Source organism: Scyliorhinus canicula, chromosome 14, assembly GCF_902713615.1.
Source record: "Scyliorhinus canicula chromosome 14, sScyCan1.1, whole genome shotgun sequence".
NCBI lineage: Eukaryota > Metazoa > Chordata > Chondrichthyes > Carcharhiniformes > Scyliorhinidae > Scyliorhinus > Scyliorhinus canicula.
The window spans coordinates 32,936,643-32,950,094 of NC_052159.1; the positions used below are offsets into that span (position 1 = coordinate 32,936,643).

Here is a 13,452-nt window from a genome sequence, read left to right on the forward strand (position 1 = left end):
TGCTCAATGGGCGCCCTGTACTCCAGTATCCAAACGTTGCGTTTAGTCCATACCAACATCTCACTGTAGGACACATCTGGTTGCTTATCTCGAAATTTAATTGCAGTGAATGGTGTGGGTTGCTGAATTTGCAAGGCAGACTGTGGTGAATGTGTAACCGACTGAACTTATAGACCCGTCACCCCCGCCGGACTTGATTTTTTTTAACAGGGGGTGAATGTGGTGAATGTGTAACCACTATAAATTCACACTGTACATTACTGTGTCCCTGTGGCCTCCATCTGTGAGCCGTTGCGTGGCTCTGCCCACAGGGGGAGATGAGGAGCATGTACAAGGCTCCACCCCCAGCAGGAAGTATAAGTGCTGCGGTCCTACGAGTCCGCCCTCAGTTCAGTTTAGTCGCAGGCAGGCTCAGTTGTAAGCCGATTAAAGCCACAGTTTACTTCACTCGTGTCTCTGAATGAATTGATGGTCGCATCACAGACATGAATTAAACTTGCCAGAGAACGTGAAGGGGGCAATGCTCCGGGGCCTCTCCCTCCTCCCCCCCTCCTCCCCTCCTCCCCCCCTCCTCCCCCCTCCTCCCCTTCCTCCCCCCTCCGCCCCTTCCTCCCCCCCCCACCCCACGAGATCAGGGCTGAAATTCTCCGGTCGTTGGTATTCCCTGTTTGCGCTGGCAGTGCACACCACCCACCCCCATCTGCAGATTTCTCGGTGGGGGAAGTGATAGCTTCAATGGAAAATCCCATTGGCAAGTGGCGGGAAGAGAAAATCTCGCAGCCAGCGAAAACCAGCTGCTGGGAAACAGGAGGCTGGGAGAACGGATAATCCCGCTCCAGGTTCCCACCTAGAAATAGAACGATACAGCGCAGTACAGGCTCTTCGGCCCACGATGTTGCACCGACATGGAAAAAACTAAAGGCCATCTAACCTACACTATGCCCTTATCATCCATATGCTTATCCAATAAACATTTAAATGCCCACAATGTTGGCGAGTTCACTACTGTTGCAGGTAGGGCATTCCACGGCCTCACCACTCTTTGCTTAAAAAACCCACCTCTGACCTCTGTCCTATATCTATTACCCCTCAATTTAAGGCTATGTCCCCTCGTGCTAGCCACCTCCATCCGTGGGAGAAGGCTCTCGCTGTCCACCCTATCTAACCCTCTGATCATTTTGTATGCCTCTACTAGGTCACCTCTTAACCTTCTTCTCTCTAACGAAAACAACCTCAAGTCCATCAGCCTTTCCTCATAAGATTTTCCCTCCATACCAGGCAACATCCTGGTAAATCTCCTCTGCACCCGTTCCAAGACACCGAGATCCCTCTGCTCATCCACACTACCAAGAATTTTACCATTAGCCAAATATTCCTCATTCCTGTTATTCTTTCCAAAGTGAATCACCTCACACTTCTCCACATTAAACTCCATTTGCCACCTCTCAGCCCAGCTCTGCAGCTTATCTATGTCCCTCTGTAACCTGCAACATCCTTCCGCACTGTCTACAACTCCACCGACTTTAGTGTCGTCTGCAAATTTACTCACCCATCCTTCCGCGCCCTCCTCTAGGTCATTTATAAAAATGACAAACAGCAACGGCCCCAGAACAGATCCTTGTGGTACACCACTCGTAACTGAACTCCATTCTGAACATTTCCCATCAACCACCACTCTCTGTCTTCTTTCAACTAGCCAATTTCTGATCCACATCTCTAAATCACCCTCAATCCCCAGCCTGGAGGACCTGATCAGAACTCTCATTAGCATCCATTTCAAACTCATTAGCGAGATTGAAGTGGAATGCTGTGGCCTCCTGGAATGCTCACACACCCAGATGGAAGTCCCGCAGACACCAATCAGTACTGCTCCTTAAAAGCGGGGACCAGGTGCCATGGACTCCGATGGGGAAGAAGGGGGGAGTACCCTCTCTACACTTGCCCCCAAGGTGCCTCCGAGGGGTCCTTCATGGGAGATGGGGTCGGGAGGGTTAAAGGCTTGGACTGAGCTGGAGGGTCTCAGGTCAGGTGTCTTTCCCAGGATGGGGGTGGTGTGGCCAGTCTTCCCTCTTTATCCTTGAAAATCTTTAAACCCTCTCCCTGCATGTCAATATCAATGGTGTCAGATGAAATCAAGCGTCTTTCCTGTAACCTTGAAAATCAATGGTCTGTCAGATGGAAGTAAAAGTCTTCCCTTTGATGTGTTGGAAAACTGTGAAGTGCATATTTCACGTCCAGTTTAATTCCCCATTAACTGTTCCAATCCTCTGGGATTGCTGAGAAACCTAAAAGCTTTGAACTGCACTGTCTACATTCAGTCTCACGGTCCATATCCTTTAACAGCCTCTTGATTGACCTGTCCATGCTATTTCAAAGGAGGGTTTAGCTTTGTTTGTTTTACTGCTCTTCACTGCCCATTATGTGTTCACTATGTTTCCTCCTTTGAAGTGTTGTTTCTAATCGCCATATTTTCATAGCAGCTTTTCCTTTGTTCTGAAGTCCTTCCCAGAAAGACAAGTTGTTTTGTCTGACTGTTTTCCCTGGCACCCTGCCCCAGCTTATTGGGGGGGGGAGGGGGGGGGGGGCTTGCCAGCAATTTGGGGATGGAGTCATTCCAGTGATTCTGTTGGGGAGGGGGGGTGGGGGGTAATGTTGGCTTATTCTGAGATCAGGGACCTCTTTAAAAATGGCGCCCTAATCTCCGAGGATCTGGCCTTCCCGGCTTCTTCAGGTGCCATGATGTGAATTTCACCTGACTCCAAAAACATTTCTAAGCGTGCGGGGATCTCGTTTCCTGCCAAAGCCCACACTTAGAAATTTGGGGGGATAATTGCATCCTAAATCTTGATGCTTGCCTCAGAACCCTTTTAAACAGTCATTCTCTGGAGGACCCATCATCACAGATGCTGATTTGCAGCCAATTTGATTCACTCCACGTGACATCAAGAATAACCAAATCAGAATTGTTACAGCGCAGAAGGCAGCTGTTTGGCTCAGCGTGTCTGCACAGGGTCTCTAAATGTGTAACATGACTTAGCGCCATTCTCCTGCCTTTTCCCCACACTCCTGCACATTTGTTTCTATTCAACTAATCATCAAATGCCTTATTGAATGGCTCGATGGAACCTGGCCTCACCACACTTCCAGGCAGTGCATTCCAGACCCGAACAATTCACTGTGTGAAAGTTTTTTCTCACATCGCATTTGCTTCTTTTGCAAATCACTTAAATCTATGCCTTTTTGTTCTTGGTCCTTTTAAGTGCAGGGACAGCTTTTCCCTATCTACCATGTGCAAACTCTTGTGAAACCCTTTCATGATTTTGAACATCTCGCTCAGGTCTCCTCTTAGCATTCTTCTCTCCAGAGAACAGCCCCAATTTCAATCCTCATAACTGAAGTTTATCATCCCTGGATTTATTCCAGTAAAAAAAACAGGGCAAATCCAACCTGGCCAATTACTGCCCTATCAGTCTACTCTCAATCATCAGTAAAGTAATGGAAGGGATCATCAACAATGCTATCAAGTGGCATTTACTCAGTGATACCACCAGGTTCACTTAGCTCCTGATCTCATTACAACCTTGGTTCAAAGATGGAGAAAATAGTTGAATTCTGGAGGGTAGGCGAGTCTGCACCCGTTGACAGCAAGGCTGTGTAGCCACCGAAGTTGGCCATTTCCTGAATACAAAATGGAGGAATGCAAAGCATATAGGATAAAATGGACAATGTTTGCAGCGCCAGCAGGCTGCACCTAGCAGGTGTAGATTCTGTCTGCTAAGAAAGCAGACAGCACCGAAACGAACGTTCCGCATACTAATGAGGCAATCACCGGGATAATTTGCATGTTAAAGGAACGATTCCAGAGACAATGGACACAAATGGGAAGTAACTGCAACATTGTAAAGAATACCAGACACTCAGGCACCAACAGGGTTCGAAAACAAAGAGCCTGAAAGCCCGCCCAGTAGCTAAGGAACAGCCTCAGTATTGGGGGGATTCAAACATATCGATTGGGAAGAGACCCAATCGATTCCAAGCAGGTAAGGGAGTCCGTCCAAAGGGGCGCAGATCCCTGGGACCTATAAAAGACAAGTCCCACACATGGTTCAGTCTTCTCGTCCAGCCCTCCTCTCTCCTTGACCAGCATTCCTCCGTGGACCAGCACCTCGACCAGCTTTTGCCAAGAAGACCCTGAAGGAGAGAGAGGGGGGTTCAGACAGCACCCGCCAGCAAGTAAGTGTCTCACAACGATCGTTACTAGAGATAGACACTCCTGATCCCTTTTAACTTATACCAACCTGAAGTCTGCAGACTTCAGAGCAGAGCAAGAGGCCTTGTTCCCTGACCCGGCAGTTCCTTCGAGATAAGTATTAGTTTATTTAGGGGTAGGAATAGCTTAATCCTTTTAGCGTGTGCATGGGTAGTTATTATAATTGTATTATAATAAACTCAGTTGTTTGAACTTACTAATTGGTGTATGGTTTTATTGCTTTGAACTTCACCTTGAACTTGTGGCGGTATCTTAACGATACCTGGCGACTCCAGAGCTAAGTAAAGAAACAGAGCCAAATTGAGTGTTAAGCACACTCACCCAGAATGACCAACAGCTGCATTTGACCAAGTATGGAATCAGGGAACCCTACCAAAACTGGAGTCGATGGAAATCAGCACCCGAACAGGCACCGTCGTGTGGCGGTTGGAGATTTTCAGAGTAACGTCATTGCAATGTCAATGTAAACCTTTGTGTGATACTAATAAAGATTATCAGGGGGAAAGCCCACCACTATCTGGAATCATATCTGGCACAAAGGAAAATGGTTGTGATTGCTGGAGGGCAAACATTTCAGTTCCAGAACATAACTACAGGAGTTCATCAGGGTAGAGTCCTAGGTCCAACTCTGTTCAGCTGCTTCATCAATGACCTTCCTTTAAACATAAAGTCTAAAATGGGAATGTTTGCTGATGACTGTACACTGTTCAGCATCATTTGTGACTCCTCATGCACTGAAACAGCCCATGTCCAAATGCAGCAAGATCTGGACAACATAAGAACTAGGAGCAGGAGTAGACCATCTGGCCCCTCGAGCCTGCTCTGCCATTCAATGAGATCATGGCTGATCTTTTGTGGACTCAGCTCCACTTTCCAGCCCGAACACCATAACCCTTAATCCCTTTATTCTTCAAAAAACTGTCTATCTTTACCTTAAAAACATTTAATGAAGGAGCCTCAACTGCTTCACTGGGCAAGGAATTCCACAGATTCACAACCCTTTGGGTGAAGACGTTCCTCCTAAACTCAGTCCTAAATCTACTTCCCCTTATTTTGAGGCTATGTCCCCTAGTTCTGCTTTCACCCACCAGTGGAAACAACCTGCCCGCATCTATCCTATCTATTCCCTTCATAATTTTAAATGTTTCTATAAGATCCCCCCTCATCCTTCTAAATTCCAACGAGTACAGTCCCAGTCTACTCAACCTCTCCTCATAATCCAACCCCTTCAACTCTGGGATTAACCTAGTGAATCTCCTCTGCACACCCTCCAGTGCCAATATGTCCTTTCTCAAGTAAGGAGACCAAAACATTCAGGCTTGGCATGACAAGTGGCAAGTAACATTCATAGAATAGAATCCCAACAGTGCAGGAGGCGATTCTGCCCATCAAGTCTGCACCGGCCCTTGGAAAGAACACCCCAAGTCGATGCTTCCACCCTAGCCCTGTAACGCAGTAACCCCACCTACCCTTTTGGACACTAAGAGGCGATTTAGCATGACAAATCCACCTAACCTGCACATCTTTGGATTGTGGGAAGAAACTGGAGCACCCAGAGGAAATCCAAACAGGGGAGAACTGCAAACTCCACACAGTCACCCAATATCGGAACTGAACCCGGGTCCTTGGAGCTGAGGCAGCAGTGCTAACCACCGTGCCAGGCAATGACAATCTCCAACAAGCCTTTATTGGTAGAGTGATTGATGATAATGGCATAGTGTAGGTTAGATGGTCTTTAGTTTTTGACTTCCCATGTCGGTGCAACATCGTGGGCCGAAGAGCCTGTACTGCACTGTATCGTTCTATGTTCTAAGAGAGAATATAAACACTGCCTCTTGACATTCAATGGCATTATCATCACTGAATCCCCCACGATCAACATATTGGGGTCACTATTGATCAGAAACGGAAGACTAGCCATATTAATACTGTGGCTACAAGAGTAGGTCAGAAGCTCAGAGTCCTGCTGCAAGTAACTCACCTCCTGATTCCCCACATCTAACTATTGGCAAATGCCACACCAAAACTTGTGGGGCCTTAATTTCTGATCTTTGGGGGATGGAGGAAAAAGATATAGACAGAGAGAGAGCACTGGGGCATCCTGCAGAAGTCTCCACAAAAAGGCTGCACAGGGAATTGGCCGACTATAATCACAATTCCTCGGAAGTTCAGGCCGTGATGTCGCAACTACAATTTTTGCCACATTACATTTTTGAAGAGGAGCTAGAATCAGACTCTAATTTTGTAGTTTTATATCTTCTCCCCATCCACAACACCCTCTCCTCTCGTTGTCATGCCCCTATTCTGCCCTGGGTGTTCTATTGCTGAGCTCCTGTCCTCTTTTCTGTGTTTCTTGTTGTAGGCCTTGTGGGGTGGGGGGTGCTTCTTGCCCCTCTCCTTCCCCCCATCAGTTCATTCTACACAAATTATGCAAATCTATTTAGCAAGACAAATTCAATTTCTAGCTTTTATAACAATTCATAGGAAGTATGTATAGCCATGTTCAGGAATCACTGTTAATGGAAGAGTGAGTAAACTAATGAGTGGGCTTTCAAAAACCCATGAACATAGAATGCTTTGCTGCATATTTTGCCCATTTATCTCAAAAAGGAAAAATAGCAATTTTAAACATAAATTATTACAATACTGTACTCCTATACCACCTAGCATTCCAGTTTAATTGTTGGCATATGCACTCAGGATAATTGAGAATATTCTGAAGAGCCGTACAGGGTAGACTTTGGGAGGCTGTTTCCCTTAGTTATCCAGTTGTCAATTACGGGGCATGGTCTCAGAATAAGGGGTCAGTCGCAGGCCTGAAATGGGGAGAAATTTACCACTCCTAAAGGTTGTAAATCTTTTGATGCTTCTACTCATGAGGTCTGTCATTGGGTACGTTCAAGGCAGAGGTTGGTAGATTTTTAGATACCAACGAAGGGACTTAAAAGAGTATGGGGATTGGGCAAGGAAATGGAGTTTGAGGTAAAAAAATGAGCCATGATATTGTTGAATGGAGAAGGCTAATTGGGGCCACATGCCTTCCCATTTCTCATTTTCTTAAGATTTCTGCTGAGGACCCCAAATCAATGTGAAAGAGCATGGTGGCAACTTCAGTTTCCATGTTTAACAGCACATATGTAGACACTTCAAGCTGCTGAACCATTTACTCAGTTATAACAATGACCTCTGATAGCAGTCACAATTAAGAATTAATCAATTTTATCACATTGGCACCTTCTCCTCACGGAATTAGTTGCACTCCTAACAAATCCCCTTAAATATCGAATCACCACAGAATTAGAAACAAAATTAGTTCATCTTCTCAGGAGAGTAAAGAATCAAAAAGGAGACATGAATCACTTATTTAATAGGTTGAGTCAAAAACCTATAGAAATAAACTACTTAGCAGACCACATACAGGGAAAGCATTGTATACAACCAAAAAGAGGCAAATTGATGGATCTAATTTTCTGTGCTCCAATTGATTGGCATTTCAATTCCTGGTGCATACACTGCCTGTAGAATGAGCTTGCGGTTACTCCCCTGCATCATATTTACCCAGGACCAATGGTTATTTCATTTAGGGGTTCTATTGGACCGAACCAAGTTGGAGTTTGGGGGAGGGGGAGATGGCAGAACAGAAAAAAGTACTTCCACATTTTGCTCAAATATCAGCTAAATATCTATAAGTGATACTCACAGAAAATTCTTCATCCAAAAGAGTAACAGAATAACTATTTAATGAAAACAAGTACAATACATACAAACAAACAATAAAAGAATGATATCCAATATACTAAGCCAAAGCAACATTTTTATTCGAGGGTGAAAAGTTCCTTTGGATTGTTACTTCGCAAGCTTGTAATGAGTATTAACCATCTAGAGAAATTCATGGTTTTATTAACGTGGAAAAATATTACATACATTATTCCACAAGTAAAAAGACAAACTTTAAAAAGTAAAACATACTTTTAAAGAGATTACTATTAAGTCCGAGAAGACAGATGTTTTTCTTCAATTAGTGTTCACTCCAGCTCAATTCCTGGACTGAGATAAATCAGTTTTTTAAAAACTCTTAAATTAGTAGTTTTATTATTCACCCATGACTGTCCCACAGACATACATCCACCCACCCACAGTCTCCTATGCAATAGCTTGTGGCTAGAGATAGCGCATTTTTTATTTCAGAGATTACAGATGACCGTTAAATCTGGTGAAGACGATGGGGCTATTTTCCAACCACATTGCGTCTGGCGCAAATCCCACTGTCAGGAAAATACTGGGAGAGCCCCGAAACAGGATTTGCGCCAAACAGCTCACAATGTTCTTGGGCACTCCCAGCAGATGTAATCTGGTTCATGCCCTTGCTGAGCGTGAACCAGGTTAGCATAAATTTAAATAACCAGGATCAGTTTTAAACTACTGCAATTCACGACATGAGGCTGTCATGAATCACTATTCCACAAAGACCAGAGTTAATGACCACGGTGAGGGAGGCTGAGACCAATGTGGTTGGAATATGGCAGAGTGTGGCACTGCCAGATTTACTTTGCCAGGGGCAGGAGGAGCCTTTGTGACCCTCATAGCAGTGTTGTTGCTCTCGTTGGGGTGGGCGGTGTCAGGTCACCCAGATGCCTGTGTTGGGGGGGGGGGGGCTGCCTATCATTTACCTTTGAAATCAGGGCGCAGTATGTTTTGCCCCGGCCCCGTCAAAGTCTGTGCAAAATACACCTCCCTCCAAACAAATGACCAAGTGCGTGAAGATTGCGATCTGATTCACACAAATTGAGCTGACTGTCAGATTTTGGGAAAATCCCAACCTTTATTGATCTGGTTGTGGTTTTAAATCCTAGCACTTTATTGAACTACAGTCCACCAAAGCTCTTTTACATAACTCCGGCCCGGAGCACTCTTTTCTTCACTACACGACTGGTGGCAGTGGCTTCAGCTGCCTCGGCCCTCAACTCCTTAAAACATTGCTACGGCTGTTGGTCACCCGGCCGAAATATTGCTGCGAGTCAAAATCTGTTTTTAGCATTTGTAAAGAACAACTTTGTCATGCTTTATTTTAAAGGAAGTATAAAAAGCAAGCCATGAGTGTTTAGAAATGGCAAGGAAAAGATTATGCAGAAGGATAGTGCATCGTATTCGGACTAAGTGATGTTTTGGAACATAAGGTGCATTTAATTTAAAGTTAACAGAAAATCCATATTATTCATTTGAAATGTTGGCTCATTCTGGTAGAGCACTATTCATTCTGAACGAGAAGGCAGTAGATCCCTCTCCCAAATTTTTCAGATCCTCCAATGACGAAATACAGGGATCATGGTCCTGCAGCATCAATGGCAGTTGGGAAGACACATGTTCAATGCGTCGGGAACGTCTTACAGGAGTCAGAAACTTCAAATCATTGATCACAGAGTTTCCCGCCTCCATCTGAACTGCACTTTTGGGACTGTAGGAGAGAAGATTCAATGGGTTAGAAGATGAACGGTACCAAAATCACCAGTTGCAAAGTCAATAGGATTTTTAAATATTACAGTCGGCGTAGGTAACTGAATTAAGAGAATAAAATATTAAGTTTCAAGTATTTTCACAGAGCTGAACTAGTCAAACACTTGGCCAATCTTGCAAAGCATTGCTAAGCATCCCCTGGAACTATTTCCAAAATATAAGCAGCAGAATTGCTTGCTTTTGTTTCTTTTTTAAATAGCAGCCACAAACAAGAACTTACTTACCAATGAATACTAGGTGTTGCTCTCACACTATACTTAACAGATGATCCTCTATTTTCTATTTTACTCGGTGTCAGTATTTGCCTCAATGGGGTCTTCATGTTTTCAGCTTTAATGATTTCTATCTCACAAGTACCTTCATCATAATTTTCTTTGGTCTCCACCTCAAAACCCTCTTTACCATCAGCTTCACCTGCCACACGCTCCACAGAAGGAGATTGCTGTTCCCCTGTTGTGGGCTCCACTTTTTGCTTTGTGTGAAGTTGCTGTCCATCCGCTGTCAGGTCAGCTCCTTCATTACAGGGTACGATCGCCAGATCACCTTCGTTCTCTCTGGAAAGTTGACCAGTTGCAGCAATACATATTTCTTGCTGGTCGAGAGGGAGACCCTTTTTATCATTTGTACAGTACACATTTTCGTTTTGAGAAGTCTTCCATTCATTATCATCAAGGTCCACCGCTCCTCTTTCTTCCTGTTCACTCGTGCAATAAGGTGCCAGTTTGGGATCTTTCTGTGCTCTATCACTGTCAGTTTTACTTGTTCCTATGGAGAGACAAAGAGTACATCACAAACTTGCAGTAATGTTGCAAGAACTTTTAAATAAGCATTTCCACTTAATCCTGCCTAATCTGAAGCATACAACGCTCTAAATTTGCTATCGGTCTCCTCTCAAACAAAGTTAACCCATTCAGTTTCAGTATCCATCCCTTTCTCAGGTAAAGAAAACACAACCAAAGTTAGTGGTCATCCTACAAACACATTTTATAACTTTTTTTGCAATCCCTGGAATTATCACTGTAATCAGAAATTCATTTGTGGATTACTATGGTACAAGAAAAGGGACCTTCACAAAGGCCTATTTATTATGAGCATAACATGCTATAATTTAGTCAGTCCTCAAATCTTGGAGGATGATGCGAACTAAGGAATTTCGTTCCAAAGGCATATTATAAAAGAGTGTTTTCACTCTCGTGGGCAACGGGTTCCAGGCCATTCGTAAAGTCCCAGTTGACCGTAGGCTGCTTTGAGGGGGAAGAGTTGACTGGTGGTGATTTTTACCTATGGATTGCCACACCTCAGGCGAGGGGCAAGGTTGAGAAGGCAGAGCCTTCATGAATAACCTCAGCCAATACGGGAATTGAACCGGTGCTGTTGGCCTTGCTCTGCATCACAAACCAGCTGTCCAGCCAGCTGAGCTAAACCGGCTCCCCTCCAGGTAATTACCACTGGCTGTAAACAAAAGAAAAATCTCTCAATTCTCCTGCACCTCTTGCCATAAAACCTTAAATTTGTGTTGCAAGAGTCCATCCTGTTCATTTCCTTTGTTCCTATTTATTTTATTATTTCTGGTCTGTGGACCCATAATTGGGATGTGCCTTTAAGCAGGTCAATGTTCCTTGGTCTCATTTTGGAGAGGAGAAACAGACTCTTCAATGCCAAGTGAATCTTATCTCAGGGAGCCATCCAAAATATAAACGCTATTCCATTAGCCCTTTATCTGTACCCAAGTGGCTGGAATGAATGATTACCTCATTCTTATGGCAGCTTTAGCAGACACAGTCTGGGTACCTTAACCCAAGGTCTTTGATAATATTATTGCAACAAATACATAGGCTTTTGTTAACATTACTACAACAGACATAAAATAATTATTATGTTTATTAGTGTCACATATAGGCTTACATTAGCACCGCAATGAAGTTACTGTGAAAATCTCCTAGTCGCCACAATTTGGCACCTGTTTGGGTACACTGATGGATAATTCAGAATGTCCAACTCACCTGGCAAGCACGTCTTTCGGGACTTGAGAAGAAACCGGAGCACCCGGAGGAAACCAATACAGACACGGAGAACGTGCAGACTCCGCCCCAAGCCAGGAATCGAACCTGGGTCCCTGGCACTGAAGCAGCAGTGCTAACCACTGTACTACCGTGTCACCCCCTCATTTTATTAGTGTCACAAGTAGGCTTACATTAACACTGCAATGAAGTTACTGGGAAAAGCCCCTAGTCATCACACTATGGCACCTGTTCGGGTACACAGAGGGAGAATTCCGAATGTCCAATTCACCTAACAAGCACTTCTTTCGGCACTTGTAGGAGGAAACCGGAGTGTCTGGAGGAAACCTATGCAGAGACGAGGAGAACGTGCAGACAGTGACCCGTCTTGGGAATCGAACCCGGGTCCCTGGTGTATGACGCAACTGTGCTAACCACACTACAACAGATATAAAATAGGAATGTATATAACAATTTCTTACATTCATCACAAAAGACTCAGCATAACATCCCTGTTTTTATAATCAGTGCCTCTTTTCATGAAGCCCACGATCCTACATGCTTTGCCAATAAACCCTGCCACCTTCAAAGATCGATACAGATGAATTCCCAAGTTCCACCTGTCCCCACACAGTACAGCAGCATTCTCAGAATAATCAAAAGTAAAAGAGATGGGGTGCAACACTACAAACAACTGATTTGAGGACTGCATTGGCATATACTTCTGGGGAGAGTTATTCCAACAATTTATATAAAATAAATTGTTGGTTCCTATAATGGCTCAATGGCCAGTGCGTCCGACTTCTGTTTAAGTCAGAAATTAGTTGAGCTCAGTCAGTGACAGCAAGAGAAGACTTGCATTTATATAGCGCCTTTCATGACTATGCATCGCCTTGAGGGTGCTTTACAGTGAATGAAGTATTTTTGAGCATTGAAAATGTGGCCTCCAATTTGCACAGAGGAAAGATGATAATGATCAGATATTGGCCACCACACGTGGGATAACTTTCCTTCTCTCCTATGAAACATATAGCCAGCTGAGAGGACAGACCGGGCCTCAGTTTAACATCTCATCCAAATGTGCAGCATTCCCTCAGTACTGCAACAGAAAGTCCAGTCATGATTATTATGCTCATATCCTGGAGTGGGATGTGCACACTAGCGTCTGACTCAGAGGTGAGAGTGCTACCCAGCAGAACCATAGCTGACAAAAGGAATCCATGTAAAAAGACTTACACCCACCTAACATCTCCCACTCCTGAACACTTATCTTTATTCCAGGTGGAAAACATACATACACATGTCAGAGGGGGCCACAATTGAATCAGAGAATTTACAGTGCAGAAGGAGGCCATTCGGCCTATCAAGTCTGCACTGGCTCTTGGAAGGCACACCCTACCCAAGCCCACACCTCCACCCTATCCCCGTAACCCAGTAACCCCTCCCAACAGTAAGGGCAATTTTGGACACCAAGGGCAATTTAGCTTGGCCAAACAACCTAACTTGCACATCTTTGGACTGTGGGAGGAAACCGGAGGAAACCCACGCACACACAGGGAGAACGTGCAGACTCGCACAGACAGTGACCCAAGACGGGAATCGAACCTGGGACCCTGCCGCTGTGAAGCAATTGTGTTAACCACTATGCTACCGTGCTAGTACTTCCTA

The 13,452-nt window shown here is 44.6% G+C and overlaps 1 protein-coding gene across 3 annotated transcripts in view; it reads right to left on the reverse strand.

Annotated features, from left to right (window-relative positions):
* Positions 1–7,993: 7,993 nt before the first annotated feature.
* Positions 7,994–13,452, reverse strand: part of LOC119977654 (cytoskeleton-associated protein 2-like) — a 41,704-nt gene continuing 36,245 nt past the window's right edge. For all 3 annotated transcript variants that reach the window (XM_038818818.1, XM_038818817.1, XM_038818819.1), the window contains 2 exons: positions 10,009–10,549; positions 7,994–9,725 (listed from right to left, as the gene is read on the reverse strand). In XM_038818818.1, the coding sequence (XP_038674746.1) occupies positions 9,503–9,725; positions 10,009–10,549 (764 nt within the window). In that variant the 3' untranslated portion in view covers positions 7,994–9,502. The remainder of the gene's footprint in view (positions 9,726–10,008; positions 10,550–13,452) is intronic.